This window comes from Clarias gariepinus, chromosome 19 (assembly GCF_024256425.1).
Source record: "Clarias gariepinus isolate MV-2021 ecotype Netherlands chromosome 19, CGAR_prim_01v2, whole genome shotgun sequence".
Classification (NCBI taxonomy): Eukaryota; Metazoa; Chordata; class Actinopteri; order Siluriformes; family Clariidae; genus Clarias; species Clarias gariepinus.
The window spans coordinates 17,367,345-17,389,404 of record NC_071118.1 but is presented as its reverse complement, the minus strand read 5'-3'; the positions used below and the strand labels follow the sequence as shown (position 1 = coordinate 17,389,404).

The window sequence follows — 22,060 nt, the reverse complement described above, 5'->3', positions numbered from 1 at the left end:
CGAGAATAAAAGGAAAGGTGTACAGGACAGTGGTGAGACCAGCAATGCTCTACGGCTTAGAGACAGTGGCGCTGAAAAAAAGACAGGAGGCAGAGTTGGAGGTAGCAGAGCTGAAGATGTTGAGGTTCTCTTTGGGAGTGACAAGGATGGATAGGATCAACAATAAGTTTATCAGAGGGACAACCCACGTTAGATGTTTTGGAGATAAAGTCAGAGAGGCCAGATTGAGGTGGTTTGGACATGTTCAGAGGAGAGATTGTGAATATATCGGTAGAAGGATGCTGAGGTTGGAACTGCCAGGCAGGAGGTCTAGAGGAAGACCAAAGAAGAGATTTATGGATGCAGTGAGAGAGGACATGAAGTTAGTTGGTGTGAGAGAAGAGGATGCAGAGGATAGGGTTAGATGGAGGCAGATGATTCGCTGTGGCGACCCCTGAAAGGGAACAGCCGAAAGACAAAGAAGAAGAATGAAAGCTATTCTTCTTGGTGTAATTGTTCTCATAAACAGTCATCTATTCTTTGGTTAGTATGAAATCATATCTAACTATATGAATTACTCTTTATTTATTTATTTTTTTTAAGACATCAATATAATAAGTTTGGCATATGCCTAATACATACTGCATTTCCAGCAAATGAAAAAAAAATTCCTAATTCGTAAACAAAGATTTTAAAAGTTGCTACTGTCTTTTATCCTATTTATTATTATCTCTCAGGCTTATTTTTCTTTTTTTCCTGTTTTTCTATTATTATTCTTCTTCTTCCGTACAAAAGTTTGGCGCATAACTAGTCCCGTACGGTTTGTCGTAGCTTATTGTCGTGCAGCTTATTCGGGAATGGGGTGCTATGATTTTTCTAAAAGGGCTTTCCCCCCCCAAAAGTCCCATAGACTTAACACTGAGACCAACTTTGACGGGTTGTAGCGCAGAGCAAGAATTTTATAGAAAGATAAAATTGATCACATTTGTATAGGTTTGCAAGCTATGAGCAACAACATGAGCTGTAGGCTAATTGGTATTTCCAAAATCCCTATAGTAAATGATTGGGTATGTAAATAGTTGTGTCCCTGTGGCTTTCTGCAATCCTACACAGGATAAGGGCTCTGGAAAATGAGTTGTTAATAATAATGATAATAATAATAATTTGATGATGATGATGATGATTCTTCTTATTATTATTATTATTATTATTATTATTTCTAATTAGCTTAAGATTTAAGAAGTGAGTTAATATTTATAAATTTTCAATGTGCACTAAAGAAAATGTCTCTTGGGTAATGGTTCTCTTACTGGTTACATATCTTGTTACTGGTAAACTTCACTGGTAACTATCTTCTCGTGTTCTTTTCCTTACTCTGTACTCATATATTTTTACACATTAGTGTCCTTTGATTTGTCAACTGTATATAATTTTTATACTTGTATTTTTCCATTGTATTGTTTCAAGCTATTTTATTAAAACAAGTGCATAAATAAAAGTAAAAACAATCAAACAAATAAATAAATAAATAAATAAATACAGACTTTAGAAAAACATGTCTGAGGAAATACCTTTAAATGAAATTTCCTGCACACGAAGCAGGAAGTACATTTTAAAGTACATGGCGGTATGTCACTATTACGCGACACAAAATGCGCGATAATGTCGCGAAATTGCACGCATGCGCAAAAGCGTAACAAATTGCCAACAATTGCAGCGCAGGGACAGGACACGGAGTTTTCCAGTGGGTGTTGTTCACCGTGCTACAACAGATGTTTACGGGGTTTCCATCCTTCGGCCATGTCAGTAGTTTGCCTCTTTCTGTCAAAGTAAGTGGGTTTTGGCTAGGATTCCTGACATAACTTAATAGATTATCTGACGAGATAAACCTGAGCGTAATACGTTACCAGTGGCAACTGGTAAGGTTTCCATAATAATACATTCGCGCTAATGTAGTTTTTGAATTTAAAGGACAACATTTGCGCCACTGGTACCGTATTACGATCCGGTTTATCTATTAGTTTATATGTACAAAACTAAGTTGTTGCGTGTTTCTCAATTTATTTTAATTAGATGTTAATGAACTTTTAGTAGTCTAAAAATAAAATCAAGGACTAATTTGATAACCAAGACTAAAACCTCTTGCTGTGGTCTATGCGCTGTATAAGTAGTCCTTTGCATTTACCATCTTAGGATGTTCGATTTGCGAAGTGGAAAAATATAGAACAATTGGGATGCACTTTTTTCACAACATTTTACCAGAGTGGATAAGTAAAATAACCCATCAGTCACTGCGCTTCGCTGGACCACAAAAAGATACTGAGCTTACACCAGACCTGTGTCAATTTCATGCACCATTCATTATCAAGCACAACATAATTTTACTGGTAATAATAGTCTTTTTTTTCTGAGGTATATTTTAAAAGGGGAAGTGATATCTGTGTTGGTGACATTTTATGGTGTTCCATATGGAGGGGTTTTGTTCATGAAAATTCCCTAGGACTCATTCCCTGCCTAGATGGAGTTAAAAAATACAATAAAATAGAATGCAGCATTCTTGTTTAGTTTGTCAGAGAACAGAAATCTCATAAGTTGCTACTTTTGCAAATATATTTTTACAGTGTGACAAACAAGTGACAATTGGTGCTGTTGGGACATTTTGGATTAGTTGCAGTAAAGCAATCTTAGAGTAGTGATATTTAAAAAGTCTCAAACTAATACATTTGAATACAAGGCCATGCTTAACCCTTTGTAGTCTCTTTGTTTCTTGTTTAAAAAAAAGTGAAGTTAATTTAACGCTTAAACAAAAACAAATAAAAAACAAGGACCATACTTTTGACGCTTCTAACAATCCTCACAAAGCTACCTTAACTTAGCTTAAAAACTGGCTTAGCTTTGAAAAAAGCTTTGTGTGCAGTCCACCCAAGTATATATTGACACAGCCAGCTAAGAATATATGTTCACCTTTTTAAAAAAAATCTGTCCACGAGAATGAGGTCATCTGCGATTGATTAACTAGTAGCTTTTTGTTGTTCCCTTTGTAGTTCCCTCTCATGCTTCTGCTGTTGTACCTTGTTATTCTGCTGAGAGTAGTACCTTGTTATTCTGCTGAGAGTAGTACCTTGTTATTCTGCTGAGAGTAGTGTATACAGCAGATGCCAGCTGCCTTAAAAAGGGCGAACTTATGGTCTTGCATGTTCTGCAGAGAAAAAGTTTTACACAGTAAACAGGCTCTTTTTAAGAACCCCAGTAAAATAAATTTAAAACAAAAAAGCGGCACAAATCTGTCGGGTTGGGGTTCCGTATTTGACTCCAGGTTGAACTCTCGTGAGAGCGAGCAGCCGCTGTGATCTAAAAGGGCACTCGGAAAGAGGCTTGAGGAGAAAAGAAAGGAGATGCAGTGCGCTGGTATTAGGGCTGCACGATAACAGAAAAAAATATTATTCCGTTTATTTTGCTCTATTTTTATCACGATTAATAATAACGATTATTCCTTTGATAATTAACTTTTATTTACTTGTGTATTCCTTATTGCATTTTACAGCCACAAATTATATAATAAACAAACCGAACATGTTAAGAATGGAGGTTTTATTAGCTGTGGTAAATATATAAAATTAAAATGCCTCTTTTACATCAACTTGTAATAAAATCAAATAAATAAAAATTTTTTACAACATGTTACAGAATAGTATTTGACTAATCAAATATTTTTTTTAAATGTATCTAATTTGATAGATTAGCAGAATAAAAATGATGATTATTATACTGTAGACATATGACTCATTGTCATTATAATATCATTAAAACAACAACGACAATTAATATTTTTAAATTGTCAAGTATGTTTTTTTCCCAGATATATTAAAACAATAACGTACCGATGGCTAAGTGAAGTCTGTGACCAAAGCAGTGTAGCCTTGGCCAATTATTCACAGATGCTGCCCTAATCATATTAGCTGCATTGTCCGTTGTGATACACACAAGTCTTTCTTCCACTAAGCCCCAAACGGACATCGCTTCTTTGAGGCCCACTGCAATAAACTGCGCTGTATGGTCTTGTGGGAAAAACGAAGTTTGCAAATCTTGCTTTTTTACCTCAAACTCGCTGTTAATAAAATTAACTGTCAAGCTCAAATACGGTTCCGCAGTTCTGCTTGACCATAAGTCGGTCGTGGCAGCAAAATATTCAAGGCAGAGAATTTCTCTTTTTATTTCTTTTCGGCATTTCGCATACAGCGAGGGCAGCGCAACATTGAAAAAACGGTTGCTTGAGGGAATTCTGTTTCTTTTATCAAATGTTGTGATCATTTTTTTAAACCCCTCACTGCTCACGGTGGTTATTGGACACATATCCTTGGCTAGATGGTACGTGATCACCTCTGTTATTTCCTGGTGTCTTTGCGGGATAGGCAGATATGGTATTGCATTTAATAATGTCCCTGATATTGTTGTCTGTGTGGTGGATGGCTGGGAATTTTTTGTTATTGCTGTTTGTGCCTTTTGTGTTGTTGAATTTCTTGGTAGTGTACTTTGTGGTGGCTTTTAAGGTGGTTGATGAGGTTTGTTGTGTTACCATGGGACGTTTGGACCGAACAGGGGCAAAGTTTGCACAAGACTTGTACCTGATCAACATCACATTCCTTGAAACCGAAATAGTTCCAGACAACTGAGTATGACCCCTTTTTAGGAACTAACGATCGCACTTCTGCACCTTCCTTACGTTGCTCTGCCATCATATGTTTATTCTAACTGACTATTATTTCTGCTATTGACTTTTACTGCTTCTGAAAGTGCTTGCAATCTAGACGCAGTAACATCATAGTGACGCAGTCCAATCCGTAAACACTGCCCATAAAAAACTTTTGGTCTTTATACTGTTAAATTGCGACGATATTTATTAACTGATCGTGGGTCATAAATATCGTTATCATGATAAAAATACGATTAATCGTGCAACCCTAGCTGGTATTGTGGCCACATTCCTACGAAGTTTATACTGTTGCGTGGAGACTGTCGCTGGCGGATATTTCTCTATTTCCGGATTATCACCCTCTGTACTGCTTCACTTAACTCTAGCTCCAACATCGTGCTCCCGGACTATTACCATCACTTCTAGTGAGGCAGATTCGTCTTTCCCCACATATACACACACTTGCATTAATACATAACCTGTACTCTGGACATTCTAATTATCCACATGCGCACACACACACACACGCACACACACACATCCTCATTTGTTTATATTTTGTAAATCTTTTTTTTTTTTGGTGCACCTTTTTGTTTGATTGTCACTCAATCCACTTTTGGGTTTTTGGTGCGTCCCTTTTTGTCCTGGGTGTCTAGCACTACACTAGAGCTTGGATAAAGCCCCCGCTTTGTGTAACTCAGTTGATAAATTTATCTGATTGATACATATTCGTGGCATGTATGGGGAATCTTTTTTTTGTGTGTGTTTTCTGGTGTTGTTTAGCTTTCCGGAGGAAGATAGACGCTAATACCGCTAATGCTAATGCTAATAATGGCAATACGATCAACCCAATTGTTTTGATTTATGTACATGAAACTGGTGCTCTGGGTTTGTTTGTGACTCTGCGTAATCATGCAAATTAACATCTTCAGTTAGTTCTCTGTATATATCTGATAATGATGATGATGATGATGATGATGATAATGTTGATGATTATGTGCCTAGCATGGCTGTTGTACAAACATTGCAGATGGAGGTGATACAGTGTCAAGTAAATTTTTTGGCTCTTAAAGAAAAAGTTAACACGTTGGAGCATAATTTTAAAGAATTTGCTAAGTATTTTAAACAGGGAAAACAGTTTTTGGTAGGTCGAAAACCCATAGTTTAGCAGGGTTGAAGAGCTACTTCCAAGAACCCATAGAAAAGCTGGAAAGAGCGGTCATAGACTGTTTTTTTTTTTTTTAAAGAGATGCTAGAGTCAGATAAAGAAGCTACGTCTCACTAGCATGCCCACTATAGGCCTGCACCCCTGCATCATTACACTCCCCTGCACTGCATTGACCCAGGACTTCAGTTGCAGCACCTAGGGGGAAATGTACAACGCAAAGTAAGCCATGTAACTTGTATTTCGGCACACTCATCCAATCTGGTTACCTTCTCAGTTATGCCAACTACTTCCTCCTTTTGTGCTTGACCACCCATCGGCTTGGAGTTTCCATAGTTTGGAGACCCCTCCGAAACAGCAGACATGGTCAACTGTGTGAAAATTATCTGGCGATTAGGTCACTTTCCGGCAAGGAGCTTGGAACCCTTGGCACAGTACTGCGAGGATCCGCTCTGAGCGGGTGAAAGGCGGAGAAGGCCAAGGTAAAGGATTGGGAGTCTTTTAAAGGGGTCATACAGCACTACATGCACTATTTTAAGCTTTTTGGACTAAACTGTGTGTTAGGAGAGTGCGTACACAACCACTCTACGATGATAAAGAGCCGCCCAGTGGTTTTCTTTTCGTTTATTACAGTAACATCCCCCTTCTGAAATCAGGCCAATCGCAAAAGCCTTGCCTTGTGACGCCACACCACAAGAGGGCGTTCCTACACAAGTTGATTGACACTGGTGTTTTAGCAAAGACCCGCCCCGAGTGAGAAGAAGCTGTCGGCCATTGTTTTTTCGCCGCTGGAGCAAAATGACGCCTAAGCGAGTGTTGTGTACAGTTGTTGGGTGTAATAGCGAACACAGCAGTCGTCATTCACTACCTAGGGTTAGTGACCTAGGGTACCTACCTAGGGTTAGGTATCTGAGCCACTGAGGACGCAGTGGCTGAATTTAGTTTTTAAAGCTAACGTCCCCGCTGATTTGCCTAAATGCGTTCATGTTTGCGATAATCATTTTTCACCAGACTGCTTTATAAACGCGGGTCAATATAAAGCAGGTTTTACTAGGAAGCTGCTCCTAAAAATCGGATCTGTACTAACGCTTCGTGTTCCTGCTTCATCTTCACCAGGCTCGGTGAGTGTAATTTATTTTACTATGACTCTTTGCAGATCGCCTTTTCTAATAATCACGATAAATGCGGAGTGTAAGTTAACTTACACTCTCATAGAACATGGTTATGGCTTCTTCTCTATGTACATCCGTCTCTATATAATCCCCAATCGCCCGTTTATAATAAACAATGCATTAAGGTGATTGTCTAGTTGCAAACTGTGTACGTAGTCGGAAAACTATATTATGCTTACCTTTGTAACGTTAGATGGTTTATAACGATGTCTGTCGAAGATTAAGAAGTCATGTAAACACATCAGTAAACACATCGCGTCCGTATCTCTCTCGGTAAGTTTCTCCGCTTTTGTTGTTGTTGTTGCTCGCGGCAGCACAACAGCCCGTTAATTCATGCACATGCAGTGATGAGAAAGACAAACGGGTCGATGCATGTCCATTCTTTTAATTTCTGCGTTGTCAGGCGATATTACAAACTTCCGCGTAGGTTCCGTACTTAAATCAAACCAAAAACGACTGAAGAAAACAGGCTCGGGCTCTATAATCCATAGTTTTCCAGTTTGAACTGCATTACCCACAAAGCACTGCGTTGTGGCAATGCTTTGTGGGTAATGCAGTCCAAAGCATTGCCCGCACTGGACTACACTTCCATCGCTATACCCAACGTGTCACGCCCCACAGAACGGGGGCGGGCGGGCTCAGCAGAGGTCATGAGCATTTAAATTAGCATGTACTGAAACAGGTTGCTAAGAACAGAGCTAGTTTTTACCAGGTAAAAGTAGTGTTTTTTTACACAATCCTTTTGAATTTTTAATTAACGTATAATACAAACTTTTCATTAGGACCCTAAAGATCATATTAAAATTTAATGAAAAATATAATGTGTAGGACCTTTAAAGAGGCATTCTTGCCAGAGGTCTCTGGTACAACAGCCTGGTCAACGTCTCAGGGACTTCGCCTATGACTATTGGTCCCTCTGACTGAAGTGGAAACCTGACATCTCTGAGAAAGAGCTGGTAAGTTGCATCCTTATTAACATTAACCCCAGAGTAGTAGGCTGTCTTAGAGGCCCAATAAACAACATGGATCAATGGTGGAAAATGACTGTATGCAAAAGATTACTGGCAGAAAGCAGTAAGTCAGCAGAGCAAGGAGATGGGAGCTACAGAACAGGGTCCTTTGAAACACCTAGCTGGACTTTCATCGCTCAGCAACATGCAGCCACCTCGTTTCTCCTGATACCCGTGTCAGTGCAAGGCTAGGAGGTGAATGCAGTGCTGTATTTGTGCGCCAGGGGTAGCTCAGTGGTTAAGGCATTGGACTACAGTTCGGAAGATCCCAGGTTCAAACCCCACAACCACCAAGTCGCCACTGTTGGGCCCTTGAGCAAGGCCCTTAACCCTCAACTGCTCAGATGTGTAATGAGATAAAAATGTAAGTCGCTCTGGATAAGAGCGTCTGCCAAATGCAGTTCTTCCCGCTGACTGCCGCGCTATTCTGTGTATTGTACTTCACAGAATTCCCACCAGGTAGCACATGGAAGAACTCTGCCAGAGCACATTATATGTATAATCATTCAAAGTCTGCAATGTATAGTATAGTCTATATGCACATGTAACTTAATGATTGTGTGAAAACAGCTACAATAAATTCTGAACAAATAGACACAGTTCTTATATACATACAGTAACAATCACTAAGTTACATAGACACAGTTCTTTTATATATATATATATATATAATGCAAACAGCATTATAGCGTTCTTGACTTTGCTCCTTGTTTCAGCATTGTAAAGTTAGTTTGTTCATATAATTTAAGTAGCTCGTGGAAGGGGAAACTAGCCAGCTTGCAAGCTGTGCATAATGGCAGACAAGACTCATGAAGCAGATTTCTCTGCGTTTTTCAAATTTGGAAAGCATGAGCTTCTTAGAATTAGTCAGTCCAGGATATTTGATAAAATGAGACAGGTGTTTCCAAAGGAGGCATTTGAAAGTGTGCTAAAAAGTTATGGCCATTTTTTTGACTCAGTGAGACTGAGATCTGAACTTCAAGTACTATATTTCGATTATGACTTACAGGGTAGCAGGGGTAAGCGGTGTGATTTCTTGGTGTTTTTTAAAGACATGGAGTTGGATAGTGCGATGCCTCAGCTATAGAAGCTGTTGTCGTTAGTGGCAACAGTTGGCGCTACATCAGCAGGTGTAGAGTGTAGAGATGGGTCAAGTCCTACACACGCAACACGATGGGCCAGTTTGACGTTTTACGTTTAAAGACGTTTGAGCAACCTTGCTCTCTTGGCCATTGAGAGGAAACTGGTTAAGTCCCTGGAAAAGACGGACAATTGGCACGACAGGGTCACAGAACATTTTCTGCGATGTCAGTGTCTGATTTCATTATGAGACTTATAGCTCATCACTATACAGCCAAGACCCAAGCTGCTTATTTGAAAGAACTTAAAGATAAAATTCCCATTTGAGAGGAGGCTGTTATCTTCATGGATTTTGCCGAAAGCTAATCTTTTATTTGTCAGGATGCTGTTCAAGGTTTTTATTGGGATACATCCCAGGTGATTCTGCATCCCTTCGTGATTTACTGTAGGTATGGTAGTGAAAACGATGGTTCACTAAGTTGCAAAATTTTTTGTGTTGTCAGTAATGAAAGGGAACACAATGCTATTGTTGTTCACAAGTTTATTGAGGTTCTCATGAATCCACTGAAAGTTCTTCTACCAAATTTAAATCATGTGCATTACTTCTCAGATAGTGCAGCCGGCCAGTACAAGAATTTTACAAATTTGTGGAGGCATTTCCTATTAAAATGACTTTGGTAGCTACAAAGTGCATGCCTTTCCTAGTTAATATTATTTTTGTCACTGCAACTTGACAGGTCTCGTACATGTGCATGTACCCTTTTGGTCTTATTCCATGAACTCATTTTTGTGGGCTTTGTTCTTCCAGAATCAGATACCCAGGGTGATGAAACTAAAACTGTGATTAGTCCTTTCGGTGTAGAGAGATGAATAACGTCATTATCAGTCTTTGACTAGATATGCATTACAGATGAATTTGAGGTAACTTTCACTTTGAAGGGAGCAGATTTTATGAGTATGCATTAAGTATTCTACAGATATTGCAGTACATTTCTGTGTGTCAAATCATAAAATGTTGCAAAACCTGGACAATTAATTTTAGACGATTTTTATAAAACAGGGCATAACACACCCCTGGTTTTTGTTTATTTTCAAGATGAGGTGATGTAAAGTAAGCCCTATTTTTTTTGAGTAACATATATACATGCAGACCTTGGGTTCTGGGGGGTCGAAAAGGGGTACGCCCCAATTTTTTTCTTCAGACATATCTCCATAACCACAAGAGATAGTTTTGATTGCAAAATCTGAATCTACATGAAGAATTACATAAATATACCCAGTTTCATCTCTATATGACATATAGCAAGTGAGTTATCAAGGAAAAGAGGATTTCAAAAAGGGGCGTGCCATGTCTCGAAGCGCGTCGAGGCCAAAAATCAAGATGACTGCCATTTTTTAACGAGCGGGAGTTGGGACAAAAAAATTGGGGGGTTTTATTTTCATGGCAATAATAAACAATTGGGGAATCACCCAAGTGCAAATAGTCGTTCGAGCTGGTGATCCGGGTAAATGCAGTTAATACTAAAAAATTCAGACTATCTTTAGGAGGGGAGGTCCTAAGATATAAAGATGCAGTTCGCGTAAAATTGGTATTGCACATTGATTGCTGAATTTAATCTCACAACAGACATGGAGATAAAGACATTCTATCAGAAAGTCGCAGTTTTCGCTAGCAAAAAGCAAGGGGTAAGAATGCATTTTTATTTACACATTTTCTTATTAAGTTTGTGTTGTCCTTCTGTTTTAACCTTAAAATCGCTCTACAGAAATCTGGAAAGGAGAACAAGCCATGCCCAGGCAGGAAAGGAACAACAGCAACTCGGATTGTAAAAAATAAATCGGTATGTACAGTAATTGTTTTTTATTATAACACTGATAAATACTCATGTACTGTACATGTCCATGTTGTAATAAAGGTATTAAATTACTCTTAAAATTGGTTTCTTCAGGCTGCACCGATTAAAAACCCAGCGAAGTGAAAGTTTTGAAGCAGAAGTTAACGACTTTGACAAGAAAGCTTTTAAATTTGGAGGCAAGGGTTGGCTGGATGGAGGAGCGTTTGAAAGAAAAAGCACACCAGTCTCGGCCGCCGACAACAGGTAGGGGTACCTCCACAGACGGCTTTCCCGCATTGATGTCGACTCTTTTGGAGACTCCCACTCTATAGTCTGATGGAAATGGTTTCCTCATCATTCTTCATTAGAAGAGAAAACAACCTCAGCCAGCGGACACTTGGATGATCTAGATAAGTTCAGAATTTCCATCAGTGGCCTCTACACCCCTCATTGACCGCAAACTTTATCGGAACACATTTCGTCAATGGACCCGCAATCAAACGCAGAACATTCAAATCATCGTCTAACAAATATGTCCAACCTGACATAACTTCACGTTTCCCTGGGGACAGAGCAACAAATGTATCTGGATTCAACAGAACCAGATTGCAAACCAAGAGCAGATCGTTTTGCTGTTCATCTCTTTAAATCATTAATTCCTCTTCGCGTCTATCAGGACTGGGTAGGGTTGCTAAATTTCAATGGGAAAAAACGCTTGGCCCCCAGCGTGCGCCAAGCAATTTCTGATGCTGTTGCAAAGAAATTTCACGCCACTGCCGAGGACTGGAAGCAAGTAAAAGCTAGAATTAACAAACTATTTAGAAAGAAACAATTAAGTTTTTCTCTGTTTTAAGGTGTTGTGCAACAAGCACTTTTTGATTTATTTACTGTTTATATTTCCTACAAATAAATAATTGCTTTAAATTCTATACTGTCTTGTGATTATGTGAACAAACCGACAGGGCATACACAATTCCTATCAAAAAACAGCTAATAACAATGTTTAAACATTATAATGGATATTAAACACTAGAAGCGCCGAGCAATGGGGGGGAAAAATACTTCACATACTTCCAGAACCCTCCTTTCATGACTTTTCCTAGATCTGTGAGCTTAATCACCTTGTATGCTTACATTCTCAAATTCGCACCAGTAAAAAACAGTATAAAGCCATTTTGCTCTTTTTATATATATATATATATATATATATATATATATATATATATATATATATATATATATATATTCCCCTGTGAATAATTCATTCGCCATTCATTCCTGCATTGATAATCAGCTATATTTTATAAGGAGATTTTGGGATTTAGCTATACTTAATTTTATAAAGTTTTAAGAAAATTTATTAGTTCGTTCATTCTACAGTTTGCTTAATCACCTTGTATGCTTACATTTTCAAATTCGCACCAGTAAAAAACAGTATAAAGCCATTTTGCTCTTTTTTTATGTATATATATATATATATATATATATATATATATATATATTCCCCTGTGAATAATTCATTCGCCATTCATTCCCGCATTGATAATCAGCTATATTTTATAAGGAGATTTTGGGATTTAGCTATACTTAATTTTATAAAGTTTTAAGAAAATTTATTAGTTCGTTCATTCTATTGCGCTTAAATAAATCAGATCAGCTCTACCACCGCTGATAATAAACTATGCTATGTCGTAACCGAAGCAAACACCACGATTATGCCTCCTTTTGTTTGTTGTTGCTATAAGCTTATTAAAAATGATTCGATTAATTTACAAGATGTACGAAGATGTATTTATTTTATTATATATTTTTACAGATTACAAGCCTATATAATGCTAAGGGTTTCTAAATTAAGTTGAAATGTAAATTATTGTGTCCTATTTATATGATGTCATCCTCGATAATGATATATAAATAAATAAATATATAAATTATATATAAATAGATAAATAAATTTTCAAGTCCAATGTTTTCACGCTCCAGGGATATGTAATGCCTGATAATTTTTCATTCCCTTTTCTGCTAAAGTGAAGATTAGTTGTTCACTAGTTTCCTACAGCGCTACAGTTTGCTACTCTGTGCAGTTGTGTGTGTGTGTACGGAGAGTTTGTGTATGTATGTCACATTCATGCACTGTTTATATAGAATATGTGCATTAATTGCTGTCAGGTCTAGGAGGTTGTAAAACACAGCCACAGGCCAGCGCCAGGTGCCTCTCATTACTCTTTTTAATGAATACAACTGTGCCATTTCATCAATAACATCAACGCCAACTTTAGTGCTGTTGTAGTAGGAAATTGTTTTAGGCAGTTTCTTTTCGCCATTATCAGTTGAAACTGCCTGATGCATTGTGCTCAAAACGCAAAATTTTTTTTTTACGTTTTGCCTGGTAAATCGTGAGCGTTATATTTCTTCCTTTCCCCAGGTAAGGCTCCACAATACGCATTACAACGGTGTCTGATAACCGGTGACCAGCCGCCCTACTGTCGTCTTTCCCTAGATAGAGAATTGCATTCAACATGTATTTTGTTTCAACATCAGCGGCCACCCAGAACTTGATACCAAACTTATTTGGTTTATTGGCCATGTACTGAGTAAAACGGCAGCGCGCTTTGGTAGGGAACCACCACCCCCACCCCCCCGCTTAGCACTCTGTTTACATGCAAGACTTAGGTCAACAACTGGCACTTCCAGCAGACCTCATTGTCCTGTTGTCTAGAGAATGAAGCTCATTGAACTTGGTCATTTTTAAGCGCTTTTACTGTATGTAAATAAATGAATAAATAAATAGCTTGAATGGAGAAAATAAAATCCTTGACGACCATTATTGTAACATATGTACATATCAGAAATAAATAATACTTTTTTTGTGTTCATTTGATTAAATTAATACATAAGTATTTTTATTTCTGATATGTACATATATGTTACAATAATGGTCGTTAAGTAATTTTGTTTCTCCATTCAAGCTATTTATTTATTTATTTATTTATTTACATACAGTAAAAGAGTTAAAAAATGTTTTCTTTTTGTGGCTTTAGATTTCAGTGTGTTCACGCTGTAAGGTGTAAATGTGCAAATCTAACTAAGGTAAATAAAGCATGTCTTGAAACATAATGCAATAATGCAGATCAAACATAATACACTTGTCCATAAATAAAAAGGAATATTTGGACCTTTATGCAAAATATATTTCACTTAAATACACAGATTAAAACAATGAAAGAATGGTGATGTGGACAAATGGAAGGGGGAAGGAAATGGAGACATCAGTTTTCGTTATTTTACAAAATCTGAATATATTTAGTAAATATATGAATTATACTCAAAGTATCAAATACAACTATGAAGCCTGATTTAATTGGTACCATCTAACATTTTCTTTTCTTTTTATTTTATGTTTTGCTGGCGAAATACATTTATAGGCAAAGACGTCTGCTCGGTCTTGTTATTTTGTTTTAAAATCCCCAATACAGCCAATTCCCCCATCAGCGAAACCGGTTTGATAACTTCACGTCTATCATGAATGAAAGGTGAGAAGAGGGGTTCTGTGGGGGTTCACCTCGGAGCGTGCTGTCGCGTTGTATTTAGCGAATAGACTATATACAGTATATTAATTGTTGCATTTCAGTTTTGCTGATAAATCTGCTTATATCTGCACGTGCGTTTATCAGACTTTTAATCGACGGCTCTCACTTTTACTTTGCAAAAGGCAGCGTTATTGTTTTACTGTACAGAGCTGGCCTTTAAAAACGCACGTTTTCGAAAAAGGGATCCCACGACTTGCCACGGCTGCGCGCGGCAAGCTGTGAAAATACCCTTCATTACCTGTAGGGGGCAGCCGTGTTTCAGTCTAAAGTATTGTGTGTCTACTGAAGTCGAAAAGTTTTATGTCTCTTAGGCGCCCATTGACAGCAAGCGACAGAGCTCATAAACGTGTCGAGCTCAAACTGATTTCTTCAAATCTTCATTTTCATTCAGAATTATTAGTATTAGTAGTAGTAGTTCTCCGAATTTATTATTATTATAACGCACCCGCGTGTGTGTGCAAAAGGACTACAAAGATGTATAATATGTTAGCCTATAACAGTATTGTTCTATTGTTTTTATGCGTTTAAACATAGACGGGCACTGGTGGCTCGGTGGTAGGTGATTCGCCTGCCATGCGGAAGACCCAGGTTCGATTCCCAGCCAGTGCTTAAAATGCCGGTGTTATGCGCTAAAATGCCACGATATAGCCATTACATTATCAAGTTATGCTTCAGTACTAAATGCATGTTTGCAATTGAGAATTTTTTTTTTTAACTATGAAACACATTAGCACTCACCTCACAGTTGCTATAATTTAATGATTATCATAAGCAAAAAGTGTAAAACAACGGATTCACATTTATTACATTTTCACCCAGAGCGGGATTCGAACCAGTGTCTGGACGATTTTATACTATTATTTACGCAACGCCACACCACGTGGAAAGCGGCAAAAATGCTTCAATTTCATTGGCTGTCACTCAGTGTCAGCTATTCACAACTGGCTCTCGCGGAACGCAGAATCCCCGGGCTTTGACTGCGCTTTCTCCATTCATTATTACCAGGGGCAGACTGGGACCAAAAAGTGGCCCTGGACTTCCACTACAAGGGTGACAAATATGCAAAGAAAAAATAAATCAGGAAGGGGCAAATACTTTTTTATGGCACTGCACATGTAGTCAGATTGTTCCACTGGGATTAAACTGTGCCAGGTGGAGTTAAAGCACTTTCAAAATCATACTAACTACACTGATATGAATAACTTTGAATGATATGAATAGCTTTTTACCACCCTTGTGACTCAATAAGAGACAATGCAAAGAATATTTTTAACAGCATGTAAATGATACATTTTGGCAGTATTGTCTTGCATCTTTTGAAATACATAAATACATCAAAAAATCACAATACTGACAAAATGTCTCATTTTGCTGTCAAACTGTTTTTAAGCCTCCTGGGTCTCTGTGAGACTGGTGCTACTGGACACTGAAAATATTGTAGTTTTATATGTTATTTGACTTGTTATTCTTTTCTTTGTTTTACAAATATGACCCAATATATGTTCAGTGAAACTTTGTTTTACGTTTTTGTATTGTGTTATATTTTTATAGTAAGTAGTTTTAAAAATGAATCTCCACTTTAATGAGCCAATGTATTATGATTCAATTCAATTCAATTCAATTTTATTTGTATAGCGCTTTTAGCAATTTTCATTGCCGCAAAGCAGCTTTACACAGTCAAAAGAATTAAGTTTGTATGAAATGTGAATTCGTATGAATTAAAATGGTCAGTTTGTCCCTGGTGAGCAAGCCGAGGGCGACAGTGGCAAGGAAAAACTCCCTGAGATGATAATAGGAAGAAACCTTGAGAGGAACCAGACTCAACAGGGAACCCATCCTCATTTGGGTGAAACAGAAGGCAGTAAATGATCTGCATTTATACAGTGTGTAGGGTGGGAGGCAGTTCAGCTATAATAGCTGATGTTAATTGATGTTAATATGGAGTCCAGGTAGTTATTAAAGACCCAGGTAGACTTGTAAGAAGTTCCAGTCATGAACTATCGAACTGTCAAGTCCCCAGAGAAACAGTTGCCAACACCAGTTAAGGCCAGAACCATTTTCTAGGTAGAGAGAATCATTCCCAGACACCAGACGCATCCCAGAGAGACACACGGGGCATCCATGTGACGAGATCTTCAGCCAGAAGCGGGGCACCAGGATGGGTCAGACAGGTCCGGAGGGCAGAGGGAGTCTGGATCACTGGCAGCTCAGGAACGACATGTGTAGCTCGACAGAGAGAGAGAGAAAGAGTGAAAGGGGGAGACAGGAGGAGAGAGGAAAAAGAAAGAGGGGGGGAAAGAGAAGAAGAGGAGAGATGGCAGTTAGGTATGGTCACAGTCACACAATGTATAATGTGAATGTATATTAACTGTAGAGTGCAAGCAGAGACTCCGGCAGGACTAACTATGACAGCATAACTAAAAGGGAGAGCCAGAAGGAAACACAAACATGAGGGCTTCCTGACATGTAAAGCAAACAATCACCTCACCGTCAGCAAACCTGAGTGATCAATGAGAGTGAGAAAGACAGCATCCAAACATACCAGTTCACCATAATACTCTACGTCCATGAGTCCCCCAGATCTTGTACTACTTGACCTATGGCAAATCTATTTATAAAAATGCTTGGCTAAATAAATAGGTTTTTAGCCTGGACTTAAACACTGAGACTGTGTGTGAGTCCTGAACACTATTTGGAAGACTATTCCATAACTTTGGGGCTTTGTAAGAAAAAGCTCTGTCCCCAGCTGTATTTTTCATAATACGCGGTACTGACAAGCAGCCTGCATCCTTTGATCGAAGTATGCGTGGCGGATTGTAAGACACTAGCAGTTCGCTCAGGTACTGCGGCGCGAGACCATTTAATGCTTTATATGTCAAGAGTAGTATTTTAAAATCAATGCGAAATTTCACAGGGAGCCAATGGAGTGAAGATAAGATAGGGGTGATGTGCTCATATCTTCTGGTTCTGGTGAGGACTCTCGCTGCTGCATTCTGGACTAGCTGAAGCTTATTTATGCATCTAGCTGAACAACCAGACAGTAAGGCATTACAATAGTCCAACCTAGAGGTGATAAAAGCATGAACTAGTTTTTCTGCGTCGTTTAGCGACAATAAATTTCTTATTCTGGCAATATTTCTGAGGTGAAAGAATGCTATCCTGGTAATATTATCTACATGTGCTTCAAATGAAAGGCTGGAATCAATAATCACACCAAGGTCTTTCACTGTTGCATTTGATGGAACAGAAAGGCCATCTAAAGTTACGGTGTGATCTAAAATTTTACTCCTAGCTGTATGCGGTCCTATGACTAGAACTTCTGTCTTATCCGGATTTAGCAGAAGGAAGTTAATTAGCATCCAATTTCTTATGTCCTGCACACATTGCTAAATTTTAGTAAGCTGTTTTTTCTCATCAGGTTTTGCTGAGACATATAACTGTGTATCATCAGCATAACAATGAAAACTAATACCATGCTTACGGATTATGTTGCCCAGAGGAAGCATGTAAAGGGAAAAAAGCAGTGGACCTAAAACTGAACCCTGCGGAACGCCAAACTCCACTAGAGAACATGCAGAATAATCACCATTTAAGTCTACATACTGATAACGATGGGTCAGATAGGATCTGAGCCAGGAGAGGGCTGTACCCTTAATTCCCACTACATTTTCTAATCTGTGAAGAAGAATAGCGTGATCAACGGTGTCAAAAGCTGCACTGAGGTCAAGTAGTACAAGCATAGTTACACAACCCTGATCAGAGGCCAATAGAATGTCATTTACTACTTTAACGAGCGCTGTCTCTGTACTGTGATGAGGCCTAAATCCTGACTGATACAGTTCATGTATGCCATTTCTATGTATATATGAGCATAGCTGCTCCGCTACTATCTTTTCCAGAATCTTAGAGATAAAGGGGAGGTTTGATATTGGTCTGTAACTGGACAGCTGACAGGGGTCGAGGTCAGGTTTCTTAATTATTGGTTTGATAACTGCTAATTTAAAAGATTTTGGAACATATCCAATGCTGAGTGAAGAATTAATTATTCTCAACAGGGGTTCTATTATTGCTGGTACTATCTGTTTAAGAAAATGTGTCGGTACAGGATCTAATATACAGGTTGATGAATTTGAAGAAGAGATGAGTGAAATTAGTTCATTCTCTTTAAGGGGAGTAAAGTATTCTAGGTTCTGATCTGACATGGCTAGATTAACATCTGCATCAATTACATTGTTCGGTTTCAAAACCTCAATTTTATGCCTAATATTTACAATTTTATTATTAAAAAAGTTCATGAAGTCCTCACTATTGCATGATATTGTTGTGGAGATTTCTGCAGTGGTCTTATTTCTGGTTAATTTGGCTACAGCATTAAATAAGAATCTAGAATTATTTTTGTTATTTTCTATTAGAGTGGAGAGATATGTTGATCTAGCTACACTAAGAGCTTTTCTATAGTTCAGGATGCTCTCCTTCCATGCTATTTGAAATACTAGTAATTTAGTTTGACGCCATTTACGTTCTAATTTCCGAGCGGTCTGTTTTAAAGTGCGCGTGTGATCGTTATACCAGGGAGCAAGTTTCTTATCTCTAATCATTTTTCTTTTGACTGGAGCTACATTATCTAAGGTATAGTGAAATGTCGACCCCAAATATTCAGTCGCCTGATCCAGTTCTGTGGGGTCAGACAGTGATCTAATCGAAGTTGGGAGCTCTGGGAGATTACTGATAAAACTCTGTTTGGTAGTTGATGTGAATGTACGTTTCATACGGTAGCGCGGCGCTGTGTGTACATTATTATTGTGACACACTTGAATTGAGACAAGATAGTGATCTGAGATAACTTCAGATAGTGGTATTGTGAATAAATTTCTTATACTTAATCCAAATAATAGTATTAAATCTAAAGTGTGACCTGCTTTATGAGTGGGTCCTACTACACACTGATTTACTCCTACCGAGTCCAGTATAGACATAAATGCAGTTCTCAGAGGGTCTTCTGGGTTTTCAAAATGAATATTAAAATCTCCAGCAATTAACACTTTGTCTACAGAAACGACTAGATTTGAAAGGAAATCTGCAAATTCACTAAGAAATTCCGAGTACGGCCCTGGAGGTCTGTAAATGACAATTAGCGGGATCGACTGAGCTGACTTAATATAGTTAAATACACTTATGTTACTATAAAGAATTTTAAATGAATTAAATTTGTGTCCGTGTTTTTGTACAATAGTCAAATTATCATTGTGAATAACTGCGACGCCTCCTCCTCTACCAGTTAACCGAGGCTGGTGTATGTAGCTGTATCCAGGAGGACTAGCTTCATTTAGAGCTACATACTCGTCCTGTTTAATCCAGGTTTCTGTTAAACAGAGTATATCAAACTCCTGATCTGTGATAATTTCATTAACTATAACTGCTTTAGATGCGAGAGATCTAATATTTAACAGTCCTAGCTTCAGATCAGAGGTGCCGGTTGCGCATTCAGTCTGATCCAAGTTTGTGGTCTTTATGTTAATTAAATTACTAAAACAGACTTTCTGAGTCTTTCTAAATTTGATTTTAGCTCGGGGAACAGACACAGTCTCAATAGAGTGAACCCTGGGTGACGACTCTTTGCAGCTAGCAGACGGTTGGTTTAGCCTGTCTGTCTGCTCCCTGGCCTGGGCTCTGGATTGTCACCGATTAACTAGGCCTTTTCTAAGACTATGAGCTATACTACAAGAAATCAGAGCAGCACCTTCCCGAGTGGGATGGACACCGTCCCGCCCTAACAGGCCAGCTTTGCCCTCAAAGGTCTTCCAATTATTAATGAAGCCCACGTTGTTTTCGGAGCACCACCTGGACATCCAGCGGTTCAGCGACCATAACCTGCTGTAAGTTATGTCACCACGTCTCATTGGGATGGGACCAGAGCATACTACTCCATCGGACATCGCCTTCGCTAATTTAAACACCTCTATAAGGTTATTCTTACTAACCTCTGACTGACGAAGGCGTATATCGTTAGCTCCAGCATGTACTACTATCTTGGAGAACCTGTGCTGTCCTAGAGCCCTAAGATTACCTGCTATGTCCGGTGCTCTGGCTCCCAGGATACACCTAACCACTGCCGCTGGCGCCCCTAAAGGCCTGGCTAATTTCACATGTCTCAGTATAGAGTCTCCTATAACCAGAGCTCTTTCAGGTTTCTTAGTGGGTGCATCACTGAGGAGAGCAAACCTGTTGGACACGTGAAGCGCAGAAGAGGTGTGCTCCGGTGGGCTAGCCTTAGCGTTAGCTTTGGCTGAACGAGTATGCCGCCGAGTCGTCACCCACTCGCCCCGCTGTGAGGGCTCTAATGCCGGAGTCGGGGGCTGGTTATCTCCGCCTGCGGCACCCAGACTGTTCGCTACGGGAATAAAACTGCTCTTACACTCTCTAACCCTCTCTAAAGTCTGGATGCGCTCCTCTAACGCTGATATCTTCTCCGTCAGAGTGCTCACTAACACACACCTATCACAAATAAAATTATTACTAACGACGGAGGAAGAATGTCTAAACATCCTGCACTCTACACACTGAACGAGCTGAATGTTAGACATGATAACGTACCTGAGTCGGAGTTGTAGTTGTTTGGAGCTGAATTCCGTTTGTTGTTTTTAGACAAAGAAACTCGCGCGTTCTCCAAAAAGCGCAGAACAAGGCGAAGCCAAATAGTGTGAGATGTAAAAACTAGTTGCTATTAATATTATTATTGTATAAATGAAAAAAAGTATGTAATTTAAATGCTAACACAAACGCAAACTTTCGCGGCAACGATGTGGGATGTGGTGCGCTGCTGGATCCAGCCTCACTGTCCCTGACCTGTTATAGGCAAAATCTGTTCATTTGAAGTATTTCACATCATTTACCTCTAAAGCTTTTTCTTATTTTCGCGTAACCCTTTCTTCTTCCTCCTTTTTATTCATGGAAATTATTATTAATTTGCTCAGAAAATTAGCTGCATCAAGAAAGGATCAAGATCTAAAAATTTTGTAATGCCCACGTGTGTGAACAAAGAATACAAAAGTGTATAATCTTTAATAAAGTTAGCCTAATACAATATTGTTTCCAATGCTGAAGCAAACATGATTTTGTTTTAGTCTATTCTTTGAATACAACGCGACAGCGCACCCACAGTTACTGTAATCCCCCATCTCACCTTTACGACAGGTGTGAAGTCATCAAACCGGTTTCGCTGCTGGGCGAATTTGCAGAATTGGGGGTTTTAAAACAAATTAACAAGACCGAGCAGACGTCTCTGCCTAAAATGTATTTCGCCAGCAAAACATAAATAGAAAAACATGTTTAATGGTAACAATTAAATCAGACTTGGATTTGATTATTTGAGTGTAATTCATAAATTTAGCGTAGTAAAAGTACCCGAGCATGAGTTAATATATACCTATATCAAATAAAATTTAATATTATTCACACAGACACATTGATTTATATACATCGCGCAGGGGGGTTAGAAGCGGCGCTGACGGGTGGGAGGGGTGGGCGGGACTGAGT

General features: G+C 38.7%; 1 protein-coding gene across 1 annotated transcript in view; it reads left to right on the top strand.

Moving 5' to 3' along the window:
• The first annotated feature begins 1,703 nt into the window (after positions 1 to 1,703).
• LOC128507372 (uncharacterized) overlaps positions 1,704 to 22,060 on the top strand; it is a 100,849-nt gene continuing 80,492 nt past the window's right edge. Inside the window, exon 1 of the mRNA XM_053478209.1 lies at positions 1,704 to 1,808. Within this exon, the coding sequence (XP_053334184.1) occupies positions 1,752 to 1,808 (57 nt within the window). The 5' untranslated portion in view covers positions 1,704 to 1,751. The remainder of the gene's footprint in view (positions 1,809 to 22,060) is intronic.